The sequence below is a fragment of the Haliaeetus albicilla genome, chromosome 21 (assembly GCF_947461875.1).
Source record: "Haliaeetus albicilla chromosome 21, bHalAlb1.1, whole genome shotgun sequence".
Classification (NCBI taxonomy): domain Eukaryota; kingdom Metazoa; phylum Chordata; class Aves; order Accipitriformes; family Accipitridae; genus Haliaeetus; species Haliaeetus albicilla.
Window position 1 is genome coordinate 2446320 of NC_091503.1, and position 17164 is coordinate 2463483.

The following is a 17164-nucleotide window of genomic DNA, read 5'->3' on the forward strand; positions in this document are numbered from 1 at the left end:
CAAGATGTGTTGCTATGCTGGAATCAGACAGGGGGATAAAAAAACATTTACCAGTTTCAAGGCAGCATACAGTACAATTCTTAAGTACACCTATCGACATCAAGACTCTGAAGACTATGAAATATACAGAAGTGAACAGATAAAGTCAGGAAATTTTTCCATTCTGTCTTTTTTTTTGTTTTTCACTGAAAAATTTTGTTGAAAAATGCTTAGCAATATGAACATAATCTAAAAGACCTCCTAGATGAAGAGGCTGGTAATGGCATACCAAAGGCTCGATTTAGAGCTTAATTACACAGCCAGGCACATAATTGCACTGTGTTACTGTTGGGGTAGATGGACAACCGTGACCATGGGATAACACTGCAACATGAATTGCAGGTTAGAGTGATAGAATACCACACTAACCAGCAAAATGCCATTCCAGACTAATCAGATCATTATATTGGACGGTGCTGGATACCCAAGGAAGGAAAGCTCAACACAGACAGGTACTAGTTATGCCTAAGAGATGGGACTGTCTGAAAAATATAAGAATAATGTTTTACGAGGACTCAAGGAAAAACAAATGTGGCAACTGAAGAAACAGAGATGAAATTTGAGAAGTACAGCTCACATTTTGAAACAACTAAGTAAACAGACTACAACAAGCTATTTGCTGTATGACATTCCAGACAGAAGAAATTGAGGGAATACTAATAGAAAAAGAAATATTACTTTGTATGCTTCCAAGTAGATAATCAGTGGCGGTTTTTCACTTACAAAAGCTGGTGTCACAAGTTATTATTACCCAACAAGGTAAATTTCTGCACATGAGAAAACAGGATTTCATACCACATTGTGTAAAATAAGGGGACAAAGGGCTGTGACTGATCAAAGCCACCCCCACCCCACGCAGACCCCCCACACCCACTCACCCACAATGAAGGAACGCTCTGAAGAGATAAGTAGAGGCTACATGACCTGAAGGCTCAGCAAAGAACAATGACATGATTGATCACAACCATTGAAAAGGAAGCCGAACTCAGCTCGATGCCAAAGGCAACCCAAGGGTGCCTTTGTTTTAGACAAACTGACTGTATCGGCAAAGCATTTCAAACGGCCTGTCCCTGAGTGAAAGGAATGCAGACCCAGAGCAAAACAAAGCTAGGTTTAGGGGTGCTTCTGGTTAAAATAACGTAACTTCTATACGTATTGGATCTGCTTATAAATTATGGTCCTATAATGCTAATCAAGAGTATCTTTTACTCGTACAACTGTAACGGGTATTTAGCTTACTATTTTATGCTTTTCTGCAGAGCCCAGTCACTCCCTCAGCAGGCGACTTTTTGCCTGCTGTGATTCCACCCAGGATTACTGGCTGAGGGACTCCCAAGGCGACAGCGCAGACCCCAGGCGGGTGGGCTGCGCTGGGATAAACCTCCTGGGAGAGCAGCCTCGCTCCCCAGTGGCTGCTGGCCCGGAGCTGCAGGCGCGTAGGACAGCTCTCTGCTGGACTCGGAGAGCGATGGAGGAAGGAGTACGTTCCCCATCGTGGAGCTTGCTGGATAGCTTTGCATGAATTATATGGAGCACTTAATGAACCAAGTAATGGCTCGGCTTTGTACCAAGTTTGCAAGACCTCAGAACCGAGCCTGGCCAGGCTTTCTCTGTCTGAAGTCCTCTCCATCTGCCTGTAGCTTTATTTTACTTGGTTTAGCTGTAACAGCAATTTTTATAATCAAGCAGGTGCCCACGGCTAATTTGTCATGACCACAGTTTATGCAGATAGAAGTACCAAGCAGTCATTCTGTGTACAGCGAGGTATTTAATGCCACTAACGTGATGAGATAGAGACCTCTCATAATCGCAGCGGCCCTCAGAAGTGAAGGCAGAGCAGCGTAGTACAGGCACGAAGGGAAGAGAGACGGGCCACCGACTTGGCACGGGAGACCCCAAGGCTACGAACGACTCAGCCAGACCAGCACGGGGACTGTCTATGTGGTAAAGCCCGATACAAAAACACAAACAGAAGAACTCTGAAGAGAGCTGTGGGCTTCAGCTGACTTCAACAAACACATTGGTTTCTGATCGCTGGGGAACGCTCAGCGTCGTGATGGTGAGCATATTCTAGATAATGAGATTCACGTTTATATTGTGTCACTCGTATAGTGCAACTGCTATACTCCACCAGCTGTAATTTCTAATTAAATTGTGATTTGAGTGCATTGTCTTGTCACTGTGCTAAATCAAAATCCTCTCTAACTGCAAGTACCATCAAATTAATTAAACTTTGTACTGTACATTAAGTCCCCTGCATGTGGAATATCTAAAAGAGCATAGTCAAAGAGTACTGCACTATGACAAGGTCTCAACAACAAAAAACATTACATCCTAGAAAAGATACTTCAAAATTTAAGCTGCTATCATCTCATCATATCTACCCCTTAACATTAAAAAAAAAAAAAAAAAAAAAAAAAAACCAAAAACCCAACCAACAAACAAAAACCAACCAAACAAAAAAAACTTCCAATGAAATCTTTTAAAAAATAATGAGAAAAAACTCTTTGGGCCTTAGGACTTGGATTTGCTGTTTGCATAGAAAAGGAAAATGTATGTATAAAGAGTAGCAGGGAACCCATACAAGAATTCTGGCTCCACCATTAAACATGTTACTGGTTATACATGTAAAGCTTCCTTCTAAAACAAAGTGACTGATGTTCTACCAAAAATGCAATGTTAGCCTTGAGGGAAAGAATTATGAATTAATCAATTAATTTGTCTAGAACTTTACTACAAATCTTCATATCTTTTTTAAAGATCAATGTCTTTTGCTAGCCTTTTATCCCTCCACACTAGAAAGGTTCTCATCAGAGGCAACTATAGGTTTCTGTCACCAAAAATTTCAGAGATAAATACTTCATTTTCACCACAGAGGAGGAAAAAAAGAGAAGTACATTCTGTACATTGCTAAAATCAATTTCTTGTGTGATTCTAAACTGGTTTAGTGTTATCATAACTACATAACTCACAGCCAAAGTTAAGCTTATGTGGGTAGTAATGTACTTTAACTCTCAGGTGTAGACTTCAGTTAAACTTAGCGCAGCATTTGCTGGGTTCTAGTTTTCTTGTTTGGGGATAAACAGAATTGTAACATACTTTATGAAAGTGTAACATGCATAGCATTCAGCTACCCGTTCAGTAGCTTTTTCTACAAATACAAAAGATTTAAATTGCCCACAGAAAGATACAGTCCCATTTAGCAGTAAATGCATCAGGAGTAGAAAATGCCATCATGTGAGAAAACACACAGAAACAGATGGGAAAACAGAATAGGAGTATTCAAGTTTTCAAAATGACATGAAAGGAATAAAAATTGCTAAAACAATGACAAAAATTAAATCTCCTTCAAAAATCCCTTTCAAAACTGAAGTTGTAAGAGCAAGCTGCATGAAAAGTACTGGCAAGGCAAGTTAAAGGAGAAGGGTCACTGTGGAATCTGGAGAGTGCTTTTAGCAGTTTTCCTTCGTTTCCAGAAAAGAGAAGAGAGAAGAAATAAATGAAAAAAAAAAAAAAAAAAATCACTAACTGAAGTGTTCACAGTTTGGTCTTTTAACAGCACTTTCCTTTCTCTGTAGAAGAGGTATGCTGGTTTTGAAAGCCATGGGCCTCACAGCTTCATATATTTTCTATGCAAATGAAAATTATTGTTGGAAGATATTGCTTAATTCAAGCACAGAAAGAGAAAAATATGGAAAATAGGTAGGATAGCTAAGTCTCAGGAACATAAAGTATACAGAAACATGCTTGTGACTTCCTTCTAGACCAGGCAGGGGGGCAAAGTTGGGGGAGACACACCCAAACCCTCCACTCCCCTGTATGTTTAAATAGGGATGTTATGTTGGACTGTCTGAATCATTCCAAATACTACAAAAGACTTGACAAAACCCATGGCTTGAAGCATATTTTCACAGCAGCTGTGCTAAAAAGCCCAATCCTTGAAAACAAGTTGGCAAATTGATCCAACCACCCTTCGCCAAAAAAGAAAACAACACACTCAACCTTCCATAACACAAAGCTGCCGCCTTATCTTTTCGGATGGTTATTTTCAACTCGCTCAGCTCCCCCGCAGCATTCCCCACGTGGCTGCGTAAGTCCACGTTTGTCAGTACAACGGAGGGAGCTGCATCAGTACAGGAAAAAGCACAACTTGACTAGCCACTTCTATTTTAAGTTCATTTACATCTCCCTCTCAAGTGACTTTAAGGTGAGATCGAGAATCTATTCCACTATGCTGATTAAAAGACTTGGGTTTAGGTGTGAAAATATCTTACAATTAAAAAAGCCCCAGTGAATGATACTGGCGAAAAAGAATTCAATGCTGTTAAAATGCCGCAACATGTTAAAATGTTAGAAATATAATACAGTAAAATTTAAATGCTATTGAAATTGAGATCAATTTTATTACTTTCTTAGGGTATCTTATTCCAAGTTTGAAATTCTTCCACTAACGGCAAAAAAAACAGGTTAAGGCAGAAGTGCCTGTGGATCAGCAAAAGTGTGTTCATATACTAGCTGCATGGTAAGAAAGGATATTTTGCCTTTCTTTGTGATGACCTTTAACAGCGCTTTAAATTAGCATTAGACTGAGCTGTCACTAAGTGGCATTCTACCCAGCTTCTCTGAAATTATTGGCTTTGAACTACTAATTTTTCAACATTACCTTAAGTCAAAATAGCATCATATTTAACTCTAATTTTATTCTGGTAATTGGCATTTTCTTCCCTCTTCTCAAAGATGGTTTTGCTGGGAGGATATATTCGCTCAATACTCTTTTATCAGACTAAATCTTCACAGAAGCCTTTCCACTCCAACTCATTTCAAACAATCCCAAAAATACATATTTTGGATTATCATCACATCCTTTTATCAGTGAAGTAATTCTTAGTTTCTTCATACTGCATCTACTATGGCTACTGCCTTTTTGGCATGACTTGCAGGATAAGTGGTTCTGAATAGGAATTACTTGTCTAGGTCTCCATTCTTGTAAACTGCCGTTTCCTCAGAAGCACAACATGAATACACTCACAGGTGCTCCAAAGAGCTATGTGAAAGCAGTCCCAGACTAAATCAAGAACTTGAGAATCCTATAGAGCAGGGTGTATAGTAGGCACAATAAATTACTTCCTTCTTTACCAGCCACTGTGATGACACTCTTCAAAACTTCTCCACTCAACTCCCCATTTCCAGTAGTGGAATCATACATCTCAAAAGCATTCCCCATCAACTTGAGGATGTACCTGGGAAGAATGAGCTGTACTCACAAAGCTTCTTATTTCAATAATATGTTGGTCCATCCAGCAACTTAGAAGTACGGTATCCATTGTATAGACTGGTGCTACTCAAAACATATCATATAGCCAAGTCTAGTTCTTATCTAAAAATCAATGTATTAATGAAAATAAAAGATGGCAAAAAGGAAGAGGAATATCCCTCTGGAATATTTTAAAACCTCATTTTATCTCATGTTCTCCAAGTGTTTTTATTTAAAAAATCTGCCAAAACAAGCTTCTGCTAGGTCATTGTCACTACATTCCTCCTCAGCTTCCAAGGGAGCAGTTTCTGCGTGCCAAGAACCAAAGTACTGTGAACATCTGGAGACTTCCAGGGAAAGCATCAGCTTTACTACGTATTTACTCAAACGGTTCTCCAGCAGCTCTTCCTACCTTCAAAGCAGCATTAGCAATAGCTCTCTTCCCAGGAATTTTTTAACACTGAGAAGTCACTTGCACAGGTGGAAATTCCCAATCAGAAACATATCATGCTTTTTGCAGAAGAAATAGTTGTATATGTCACATATGTTCTCACTAATCATTGAGTCCTGATATTTCACTCTCTTGAAGAATTCTGCCCATATTTACAGATACAAAAGCAGGTGACAAAGCAGAAACAGAAATGGCCTTATGTTTTCTAAAACCAATGAAGCATTGGGCCAAATGTGTTTGCCAGTATATCATAAGAAAGAAAAAAAATCCTTCTTCATACACAGATATTTAACCACATTTTATACAGCATGGAAAACTGAAACTCTTTGTCTAGTTGTTAACACTACTTGATGATTTCTCTTTAAGAACTTGATCCTGACTGTCTCAAAACAAACAAACAAACAAACAAAAAACCCACCAAAAAAACCCAACAGCTTTCACTTTCACAGAAGTTATTAACCTTTCCTCTTCATGAGGACAGCTTGAAAACACCTAAGCCAAAGCTCACTGCCTGGCATCTCACGATTTCTTAGACATATGCTGTATGATCCTGACCTTCCCTCCAGCAGTGCCTGCTGACCTTAAGAAAGTTAGCAGCAAGGGGAAAAAAATGGATTCATATTCCTTATCCACCACATCTTCTCAATTGCATCTCAGAAGTCTGAAACCCGAAAGCAATTCAGCACACTTGTCCAGAGGTAAAACACAAATAAAATGGCTTAAACGTTAAGGCAAAGAGTTCAGGATTTGAATTTCCTAAAATCAACCTAACACCTCAGCAACAAAATACAGGCTTTACTTTCTATTTTGACAGAAATCCCCACCGTGAAAAGCACATCGCTAAATCTTCTGATCCAGTCATGACCAGCATGAATGCCACTTTACATTTAACATATCAAGCACAATTTTTTAGACCCAATAAATCTGTTCCTCAAAACAGGACAGAATAGGGGTATGTGTTCTTCAAACTAAGCACAGCAAAGCTTCAGATTTTCTGAATAAATCATTTACATTTCACATAGGAAATGTAAGTAGAGCAAATAAAGATAACATCTATGACAACTTCTCTGTCCCTTCTTTCCCATAACCTGCCCTCTTCAAAGATTGCAAACACCCATTACAGTCATCAATACCATAAATCCCGCAGTTTACTCTGTTGCAGTCACTTAGAGACACTGTTCTAGTTATTTCATGAGAAGTAACATATGAAGTTGCCACAAGCGTTCCAAGAGAATTAAAAAAGTATGGAAACTTTTTAAAGTTAAGCATCACCACAGATAAAGAAAACATTAACATATTTGATTTATTTAAACATACCTTAGTTATGAACTCAATCATCTTTTTTCTTTACTAGCAGTAATTTTTAATAATTGTCCGTATTTCTAAAACACTAGGTATATTTTCAGGTATAGTCAAAGGGCACATAAAGCAAAATCACATACCAGGCAGTAAAGTAAGTCATTCCTTCTTCTAAAAAGCAGAGGGCTACCCATCTGAACAGTCAATTAGAAACATACTTCATATACTCCCCCTAACGCAGAATCAGCGTAACGCATTGCACCTGCCTGAAGCACAGGATGGTGGCCTTATCTAGAATTCTTCCAACAGAACACTAAATAATGGAAGTCTGTCAAAACACACAGTAATGTGGGGAATAGAAAAAGCCCAAAAGCAGGTTTGGTTTTTTTGGTTTGGTTTGGTTTTTGTCTTTCAAATCTTTACTACAAAATAAAAAAAAGAATATTGGAGTTACATGGCTTTCTCAGTAGTGAGTGTGGCTGAACATAAATGTGTGCCATTAAGCCACATTTACTGAAGTCACCATCTACTCTGAGGAATGCATTCAGATCCAAAAAAGAATCAGTCTCATTTTTGAGCTTAGTACAGTCTTCCAGCTACAAGACAGGTCTGACTAGACATCACCTGTCAAGAAAGAATTTACTTAGGAGAATACCTGTGAAATTTTGGTACCCTGTACCACAGTAATTCAATTCAAGAGATTATCTTGTTAGTCAACAGTACCTTAGGTTAGCTGGCTAGGCTGTTCTTGGTGATAAGGGAATGCAAAACTCCTTTATTACAGGCTCCTTTTTGCTGTGGTTCACAGGAATCAGAAATAGCTTTGCTAATATTTTACCACTTAAAATCATTTTCAGCTAGTGGATTCAGCACTGATTCCCTCTAGTACTCCATTCACTGATATATGGGGGTGGGAGGTTCAGTTGCAAAATACATGACCAGGTATAAACTAGCAGTCTCAACACAAAACCCAACAACAGAGAAGGACTTCTCACTATTCAATACTGTGTTTCACACCCTAACAGGCACGTGCAGCATATCTTCTACCTGTGTAACTTCCCTGTACATTTTTTTCAGCATCAGAGAGTCAAAAGCTAAGGCAGGTACTTTTCTTCAAAATAATACAGCAACACAGTCTGAAACACTGGTACATGCCCAAGTAATGCTATTGCCCTGGAAGGGAATAGGCATACAAACATCTAAACCATGGATAATTCCAATAGAACAACGTGCCATAAACCTTAAGACAAAACTCCACGTTACAACCTTTCTTTCTTGCACTCCTTTTTTCAGAACCAGAAAATATGACTAACCTTTAACACCCAAATGAGAGAACTTGTACATATCAAAGAGAAAAAATGAAGAGCAATGTCACAATTTTATAAAAGCCCAATGATTCAACAGCTATTACTCCAATGGTGTTAGATATCATAAGCTGAATTCATGCATTAATTTTAGTAAAGAAGCAGTGAATGTCTTGGGCAGGGAAAGATCACTGCTTTATAATCACAGAACCAATTTAGACACCTTTAGCAAGGAGAAAGCTGACTAAAAGCAGCTATCTTTTAATGTCTCTCTTTGGGATACCTGTTGCTGCTGTTGAGCCAAATGAGGTAGCAACAGAGACCAGGTGTTTTCATAAACTGGAATATTAACCAACTCCGGATGTACAAAGAGGCACTAAGCAAAATCTCAGACACTCTGCCCACAAAAATTTACGTTAAAATGTCCAAATCTGTCTTAGTAGAATCAAGCAGACAATCACACTAAAGACCTTTCCTTCAAAAATTTCTAATACTTTTGGTTTTAATCACCCAAGGCTGAAAGACTCTGTCCCTACCCAATGTTGCCCTAAAATAATCTCATATCAAGTTTGACACAAAAAAACCACCCAAAACAAAACACATGTATGTTAAATGTTAAAATCCTAGGATTCTTATAAACCTTTTCAACTAAAAAGTCTAGGATAACACATCTTCTCCATAACTACTCATTTCTCTATGGTTCATATATGCCATGCCTGTATGCTGTAACTCCACATGCAGATTGCCAACAAGAAAAGGAGAGGTCTCTGAAAACCACCATTCACAGTACAGCGTGGAAGTGGAGAATAAAATGAACAAATCCTTTAAAATTTATTAAACTCATTGTAAGACAGCAAATGGAAGTATACTAAGACATGAAGAAATATTTAACATTCTTTGCAATATGCATTTGTGAACAAAATTATTCAGATACCATCTATGAAACCTTTCTAAAAAAACAATAAACGATATTACTGTTTTCTAGCCTGCAGATGCAACACTTGCATACCTGTTCTTTAACTGAAGCTAGAATGGCAGAGGTTGTCTCAGTTTCAGAGCCATCGCCATTGGATGTGTTCAACACAGGACTAAGAGAACTTGTCTTGTCAGAAGACGAGGGCTGGTCTGGAACAGGCATAGTTTCTGCAGTTTATGGAAAAAAATAAAAAAAAGACTTTGTTATTAGAAACCTGATACATATCAGAAATCACAGGCATATAAGAATAATGCTACTAATGTAAGGAAAAAACTGTAGAACGTGCTTCTGTTCTGTAACCTAGAATTAATGTATCACTTATTTAAAACTACTTCTAAATTAATTATAAAGCAAAATATTAAATGATCTCCCAGTCTTACTCCAAAATACTCACCACATTACATTTGGACAAGATTCAAATCATTTACAGCTGTGAGTTTTGTATAGTATTCCAGTGGCAGCATCCAACATGAAATTACAATATCATGAAAGTAATGAATCATGAAACACTTTGCAAACAGAAAACCAACAAATGATACATGAGAGAAATATAAAACATCTAGTGCTGACTTTCTAATGTGCATGATTAGTTAATATATATTATATTTTAGAGCCTAGGTAATTAACTTTGCCTTTCTTCTAGTCTAGAAGGTGATTTTGACAACGTTTTATCGGACTATTTTTGAGAAAAACAGCACACTGCCAGTTGTGAAAGCCATTTTTGAGACCTGTTACAAAAAAAAGATTCTTAGCACTTGAAGGAATTTCTAGTATTCTTTTTTAGAGAGCAAAATGGTGGTGGTGACTGTGGAAAGATTTATCTTTCTGAAGGCTAAGCTACAGTGTAGCATCTATGCTTAAATGTCACTATCAGCACATCTCTGCAGGCAAGTTGTGCCACATTCCCGAAGTACAGGAGCAGAGAGGCAGCTTGCACGGTTATGCGCAGGCAAGTTAGGAGAAAATCACATTCATGTGGGAGCCGGCCAGAATTATTCTGTGGAAGAGAACTGGGCCACAGGCTGCCAGCTGGACAGGCCTCCTAAAACCAGTGGGGATATTCAGAGGGATGTCATCAGAGGGGTCAGATGGGAACAGCGCCTGCCATTCACAGCAATGGCAAACCTCCTGCCTTGGCTCCAGTCTGCTTTTCAAAGCCCATGTTTTTATAAAATAGAACTTTTTCTGGAAGAAATAAGAAGTCTGAAAAGAGTGGGAAAGGGCAGTTGGTAAACGCAAATATAAATTCAATACCCAGAGCAAGCATCCCCGCACCAGTTTGCCATGGAAATTAGGGCTCTAAAAGAAGGGGAGATGACATTCTACAAAGCTTTCGCTCTGAAGCCACAGCGCTGCCCAAGAGCACTAATTCAGCCCAGCTGGGTAGCCTTTTCCAAAAGCTTCCTGAAGGTCAGGACACTGGCATACATACGTAAGACAAAAACATGAAAATACAGATTATTCATAAAAAAAGCCAATTATTTCTCATACGAGAAATCTCCCTAAATCTCAGGCTAGATTAGCTTATGTATTGATAAATGAGATTATATATCATTTTAATTAAAGAAGCTACATATTTTCCTATGGCTCACTTTTTGTAAGCAAATCACTGAAAGTGGTAAATACTGAATCTTTGGCTCTGCTAATGTCCTTGCTCCGGATACATACACTACTTGAAGTTAATCTTTAAAAACTCAGGTGATATACCTGTCTCCTCCTATCACAAGTACACCGTACAAAACTTCTATATGATTCCAGTACATTAATCTAAAAGGACTTCTGAATTATATTTTCTCATTTCGTGCAACAAAGGAACCGGTTTCTATTATAACAAGTTACCTCGTTTGTGGCATACAATTAAAGTTGCTATTCTCTTGTAAAATACCACAGAAAAGACATGTACACACATACATGTACACACTTATTCTATTACCTTGCTTTCAAACCATCTAATTATTTTCTTTTTTTACTAAATTATTAATTGCATTATCATAACGGAAAGAAAAGTAATTTTCTTTTCGGTATCGCGATTTACCGGAAAAGAAAATACAAAAGGCTTAACAGTTCGTTTTGTAGCCTAACAGTTCATTTTGTAGAGCCGCATTTGCAGAAAACCCCGGAGCGCAACACTCCTTGCTATCAACTCCATAGCTTGTAAAGTCCAGCTGAAAATTGTGCACAGGAACCGCGGGAGACCCCAGGATTTGGGGAGACGAGTAGGGCCACGTGAAGCGCTCCGACCGCCCCTGCCGGCGCTCGCCCCGGGCAGTGGGGAGACACGGGGAACTACAACAGCACCAGGGGCAAAAACCTGCCTCCCCAACACCACGCTGGGGCGGGAAGAAACACCAGGGCTGTGAACGAGGAGCTGGATAAATAATTTCGGACACGTTGGCTGACAGTCGCTCCCCTGCTGCGGGATCGCTTTCTCTGCAGTTGCGAAGAAGGTTCCAGAAAAAGCCCCTTTTTCTGTTTAGCTGGTCCTCGTGCTCCTCCAGGGCTGCCTGACCCCCGGCAGGGAGACTCCGCTGAACCGGCTGTTTCATAAACACGAGCCCGAGGAGGTAAAACCCAGCACAACTAAACCAGACGAGGAGTCAAAAACTCCTTGGTCCTGCTCCCAGCTCCGCAAGTAATTGTCATTTGAGGTCCGTTTAAATTCTCCTCTTCACCTGCCAAATTGGGATGACTTACCTTCTCCCCCCAGTAATTTAAAACTTACGTTAATTGGCAATGTATCTAATTAGGTGAAATTCCCTCACTCAAAGACTGATTTGGGCCATGACGCTCCCTAAGAGCAAACCCAAACGAAGCCCACTGCGGGGTGGTGGTGTTCTGCCCGTGTTGGGTTCTCAGGAAGATGGGGGGGAATGAGCCTGCCCGAGGTGCTGGAAAAAAATTATCTGCTACACAAAACGCTTGCCCTGGCACAAACACTCCAAAATACTTCAAGTGCAGTTGAGAGGTAGAGCAAGGCCATACAGTCAAAAGGAAAGCCGCTTTGTGACTGAAAAGACGCTACTGATGAGACGACACCAGTTTCTGCGTGTTCAAAACGTTTACTGCGGTGTGATACAAGCAGCAGCTGCCTGCTCCTATTCTGGACTTGGTTTGGGACTGTATTCAAGTCCAGTAAATTTTCATTTTTAGGATGTAAGTTTTTGTAAACACTCTGTTTCCACCAAAGACCACTTCAAAAACTGCTCCAGTAATTTACAATTTTGCAAGTATTGGTTTACATGGGAGGGGGGGATTATACTACCAACTGCTGCAATAAACTGTCCTTGCTTCAAATAGGCTCAAATCTGGACAGAACAGTAGTTAATATTGTACAACCACTGCGTGTTTCCAGGATTTGTTTTGTTTAAAACACAGATCTTAAAAAAAGGGGGGGGGGGGGTGTTTAAAAAAGGCACACTGTATGTCCTTTTCATCTAGAAACAGAGAAATCACAAGAAATGTCTCTGGCATTAAACATAATGTTTTGTACGCCTATTAAAGTACTTCTTCTGGACAGAGAATATAATTTCTAACATCTATCTCATTAGTTCAGTTTATTACTACAGTTGTTCAAGGGGGAAAGATTGCAGCCAATTGCACTTTGTAAGCTAGTATCATTGAATCCACAGCACAATGTTATCCAGCTGAGCTGTTAACATTACATACTTTCACATTTTTTCATTACACAAATTGATACGAGAAATACCATATAGAAAGGAAGCACGGAATGAGTTCTCAAAAGCAAGAGAAGCTACTATACTGAAGGCAGTTATATTAAAAAAAAAAATCATACATGAATCAGCAATAGCGTTTCAACAGCAAACACCAACGTAGCAAAGGCCCGCATTTGCACTAGTCCATCTGCTCAGAGATGGACTTTCAGTTTAGCTCAGTCGTCAGTGTAAGAAATTGGATATTCCCAGGTTTCAACGGGACTTAAAACTGCCAGTACTGTAGAAGTACAGAAAATAAGGCTGAAATGGGCCTCCGAGCCCCTAGACCACTACCAAATCTCCAGACAAGGCAGATTTTTTTCCTAAATCATCCTGGATATTTAATACACATAACCAGTCCTTCACAGCTTCCCTCACTGTACCTTCCCGTGGCCGCCTCCCTTTGTTCAGGGCTCCTCTGGCCTCACCAGTAGAAAAATTGCTTTAGTGTTTAAATAATACATTTAAGCTTAGTGTTTCCTGCACTATCCAGCATGGACACAAACCCCTGATTATTCCATCAGTCCTCTTCAAAAAAGCATTATCCCACATGACGATGACCACAGTATCTTTCTTTCTGCTCTGGCTTCTCTTCTCTAGAAAAGCTACCCCAATTCTTTTCATTTTTCCTCATAAAATAAGCTGGCTGATAAGTGGCCTTTTAACCCACACTCCTGGGAGCTTAGCACTAAAAACAAAAGGAAAATTAGTGCAAGTATGAGAAGAAAAATAAAAATTAAGCAGCTTAACAGAGTACACCATAGCTGACTAACTACAACACAAAAGTAAATCGGCTGCATTTAATTTCCACAACAGCAACAGTATTTCCTATCAGTGTCGCAAAAATACAAATGAGATTCTGTAAGTCAGAGCATACACATGCTCCTGAGAGAATCAAATTAAAATCTTAGACGATCATAGATAGATGAACTGGAAAAATACTACCAGCCTTCTGGGAACATACTGGGAAGTCAGACATAAATAATTCATGGCTTCCCGTACTCCACAGCACAGGCAAAATTCTATCTGGAGTTTGACACACACACACCTTTTTTTTTTTTATCTTTCTAAGAGCATCTAAAAACTTTACTTTGCATCAACGAAGAAGAACCCCAACCCTATAAATCCCAACAAAACCACCCTCTCCCAAGCTACCGGGGCAGGTGCCCAGGCGCTGGCAGCAGCGGCGGCCGCTCCTGCGAGGAGAGACGAGGGGAAGAAAGGGGGCTTTTTTGGGGGAAAGTGGTTTAGGTTTGCCTTTGCTCCTCGTGGTCCAACTCTGCTTTTAAGCGGTGAAATTACGTGAATTTTCCCCAAGTTGCATCCGTTCTTCCCGTGACGGTAAGTGGTCAGTGATCTCTGCCTTTATCTCGACCCAGAAGTTTTTGCATCGTATTTTCTCCGCTGTGCTGTTGAGGAGGGGCAGTGGGAGAGCGGCTGGGGGGGTCTGGCAGCCAGAGCAGGGCAACCCATCACACCCCGCAAACTGGTTGTGATTTTAACAAGAAAGGTAGACAGAAATGGCTTGGGGGTTTGTCTTGTTTGTTTATCTTGGGACAACATGGATTCCTGAATAGATAGATACAATCTACAGTAGCGTACGCTATAGCACTCTAATCTACAGCTGACGACTACCATGGTCACCATCTCATGAGCCAAGGAAAGCCATATAAAACCTCATCAGATGACGATTCCTGTTAAATCGTTATTAAGTACAGTGGTGGAAGTATTTTAAAAAATTGATTGGACAGAATAAGAAACAGAAGAAGAAAACAACAACAATCTATATAGCTATGGAAAGTCAGTATGATAAACATCATAAAGCCAAACTATGTAATTGAATTTCAGTTTCTTGCCTGGAGTACAGATGGGCAAACACTGCTCAGTGAGGAACTGATTCAAAAGAAACTCAAGAGTTTACATGGGTACACTGGTTACTTTAACTCCCCATCAAATTAACTTCAGCAACACTTCTTCATTCTTTGCTATCGACCTACTCTAGTTCCATCATCCATAACCAACTGCCAGGCATCCATCTCATTCTGTATAGCAACTGATTTCAACAAAAATTCTTTTTCTTGTTTCGCTTTTTGTGTTGGTTTTGTTTTTAAACTTTTTTTCCTTTATCACTTTGTAAAATTTGAATAAAATCAGTCAACAGAATTAAAAATTACTTAACAACATTAAGAAAGCCACTACAGAAACCTTTCGAAAAGCAGGTAAAAAATGACTCCTGTCACGTAACTACTTATCAAAAACTTAAAATCTGACCTGAGTCCTACTAGAAGCATTATTCCTAAGGTAAACAGGACAGAGAGGGTCAGTGGATTGGTTCTTGAGTCAGAAGATAAGTAAAAAATAAGCTACTTCTGAGACAGTTAAGCCTCACTTGTCTCCGAACTCAAGCTATGGCTCTTGCAGTTCAAATACAGATATTTGTACCTCAGCCTGTTAAGGCACCTTCTTGACAGAAAGCCAGACATTTCCATTCCAGCACAAAAGGTACCCTGTATTAATACCTATAAAAGCCCCAAAACTATCACTATGAAAAATTCACAGAATTCCAATGAAAAAGTTGTTTCTAAACAAACATTTTTGCGATGCCTGGAACCTTACCATGATAAGGTCGTAACTCTCAAAGAGACTGACCATCAGTAAAAACGAGACTACACTATTTTCATTTTTCTAGCTAAGGAGTTAAAAAACAGCACAGAAAAAAAGAAAAAAAAAAACAATTAAAAGGATAGATTATTTCAAGATGGTCTTTTTCAAAGAGCTGAAATAGAAATACCACACATTCAAAGTAACTGCACTTTTTCAAATTACTTGCCGATTTTCACCATTAAATTACATCTATGGTACCTGCTCATAAAACTTAAGGGGGAAAGGAAGAAAAGGGAACAGGAGGAGGATCTCTTTTTTAAAGCTACCTTAGAATCCTAGAATCACAGAATATCTCAGGTTGGAAGGGACCCATAAGGATCATTGAGTCCAACTCCCCGCTCCTCGCAGGACCACCTAAAACTGAACCATATGACTAAGAGCATCATCCAGACGCTCCTTGAACTCCGACGGGCTTGCTGCCATGACCACTTCCCGGGGGAGCCTGTTCCAGTGACCGACCACCCTCTTGGTGAAGAACCTTCTCCTAACGTCCAGTCTGAACTTCCCCCGATGCAGCCTCGTGCCATTCCCTCGTGTCCTACCGCTGGTCACCAGAAAGAGGAGATCAGCACCTCCCCCTCCGCTGCCCGCCTTGAGGAAGGCGTAGACTGCGAGGAGGTCACCCCTCAGCCTTCTCTTCCCCAAGCTGAACAGACCAAGTCACCTCAGCCGCTCCTCCTAAGTCTTGCCCTCTACACACACTAAAAAAATAAGAGGTTTCACTAACTTTCAAATGCTTACTCAAACTAAGCACTCAATATAAATTTCAAAATGATTTTTTAATTTCTCTTGAATTTCTTTTGAACATCTGCAACTTTTTCCAGTGAGTTCTTGGGACTCTTCTGGGATATGGCGCTTGGGCTGGTAGCCCTTTCTTAGTCCCTGAAATTCTATTCAAATGTAAATGAATTATGAGGTGGTTTATATATCTAATTCCTTTCTTACAGATGCATCATGGACATTTTAGCAATATGTGAAAAAAAATGGATACAAATTTTTATGACTAGATCCCACAAATGTCTAGCGACAGCAGTAACATGACATTCAGAACTGGGAAATAAAAGATTGCAAGACCTCATTCCTTCTGCAACTCTTGGGATGGCAGTGGATGCTGGATGGCAGACACCCTTCCTCTTAACAGGACTTCATGCCTTCTCTGAGGTAATACAACCAACTCGGCTAGTTCCAAGGTCCAACTGCAAAAGTGTGTTCAGGTTGAACTCAGGCACAGAGTTACGTACACGGTAAACAGAGGTACATTCTACACCATACATAAATCCTTAGGTAAAACAAAATATTTATATGATTTACAAATGCACATGCAAATGGCAATGTCAGATGCTGCGGTTTCACTTGAAAATTTAATTTTGCCCACACACTTTTATATAGATTTTAATCGTACTGGGAAGGGATTTACTAAGTAGGGAACTAATGAGGTATAGCCATGAAGACATCACTGGTAAA

At 39.6% G+C, this 17164-nt stretch overlaps 1 protein-coding gene across 6 annotated transcripts in view; it reads right to left on the reverse strand.

Moving 5' to 3' along the window:
- Positions 1–17164, reverse strand: part of CTNND2 (catenin delta 2) — a 658470-nt gene that overhangs the window by 524434 nt on the left and 116872 nt on the right. For all 6 annotated transcript variants that reach the window (XM_069808867.1, XM_069808868.1, XM_069808866.1 and 3 more), the window contains one exon: positions 9357–9490. In XM_069808867.1, the coding sequence (XP_069664968.1) occupies positions 9357–9490 (134 nt within the window). The remainder of the gene's footprint in view (positions 1–9356; positions 9491–17164) is intronic.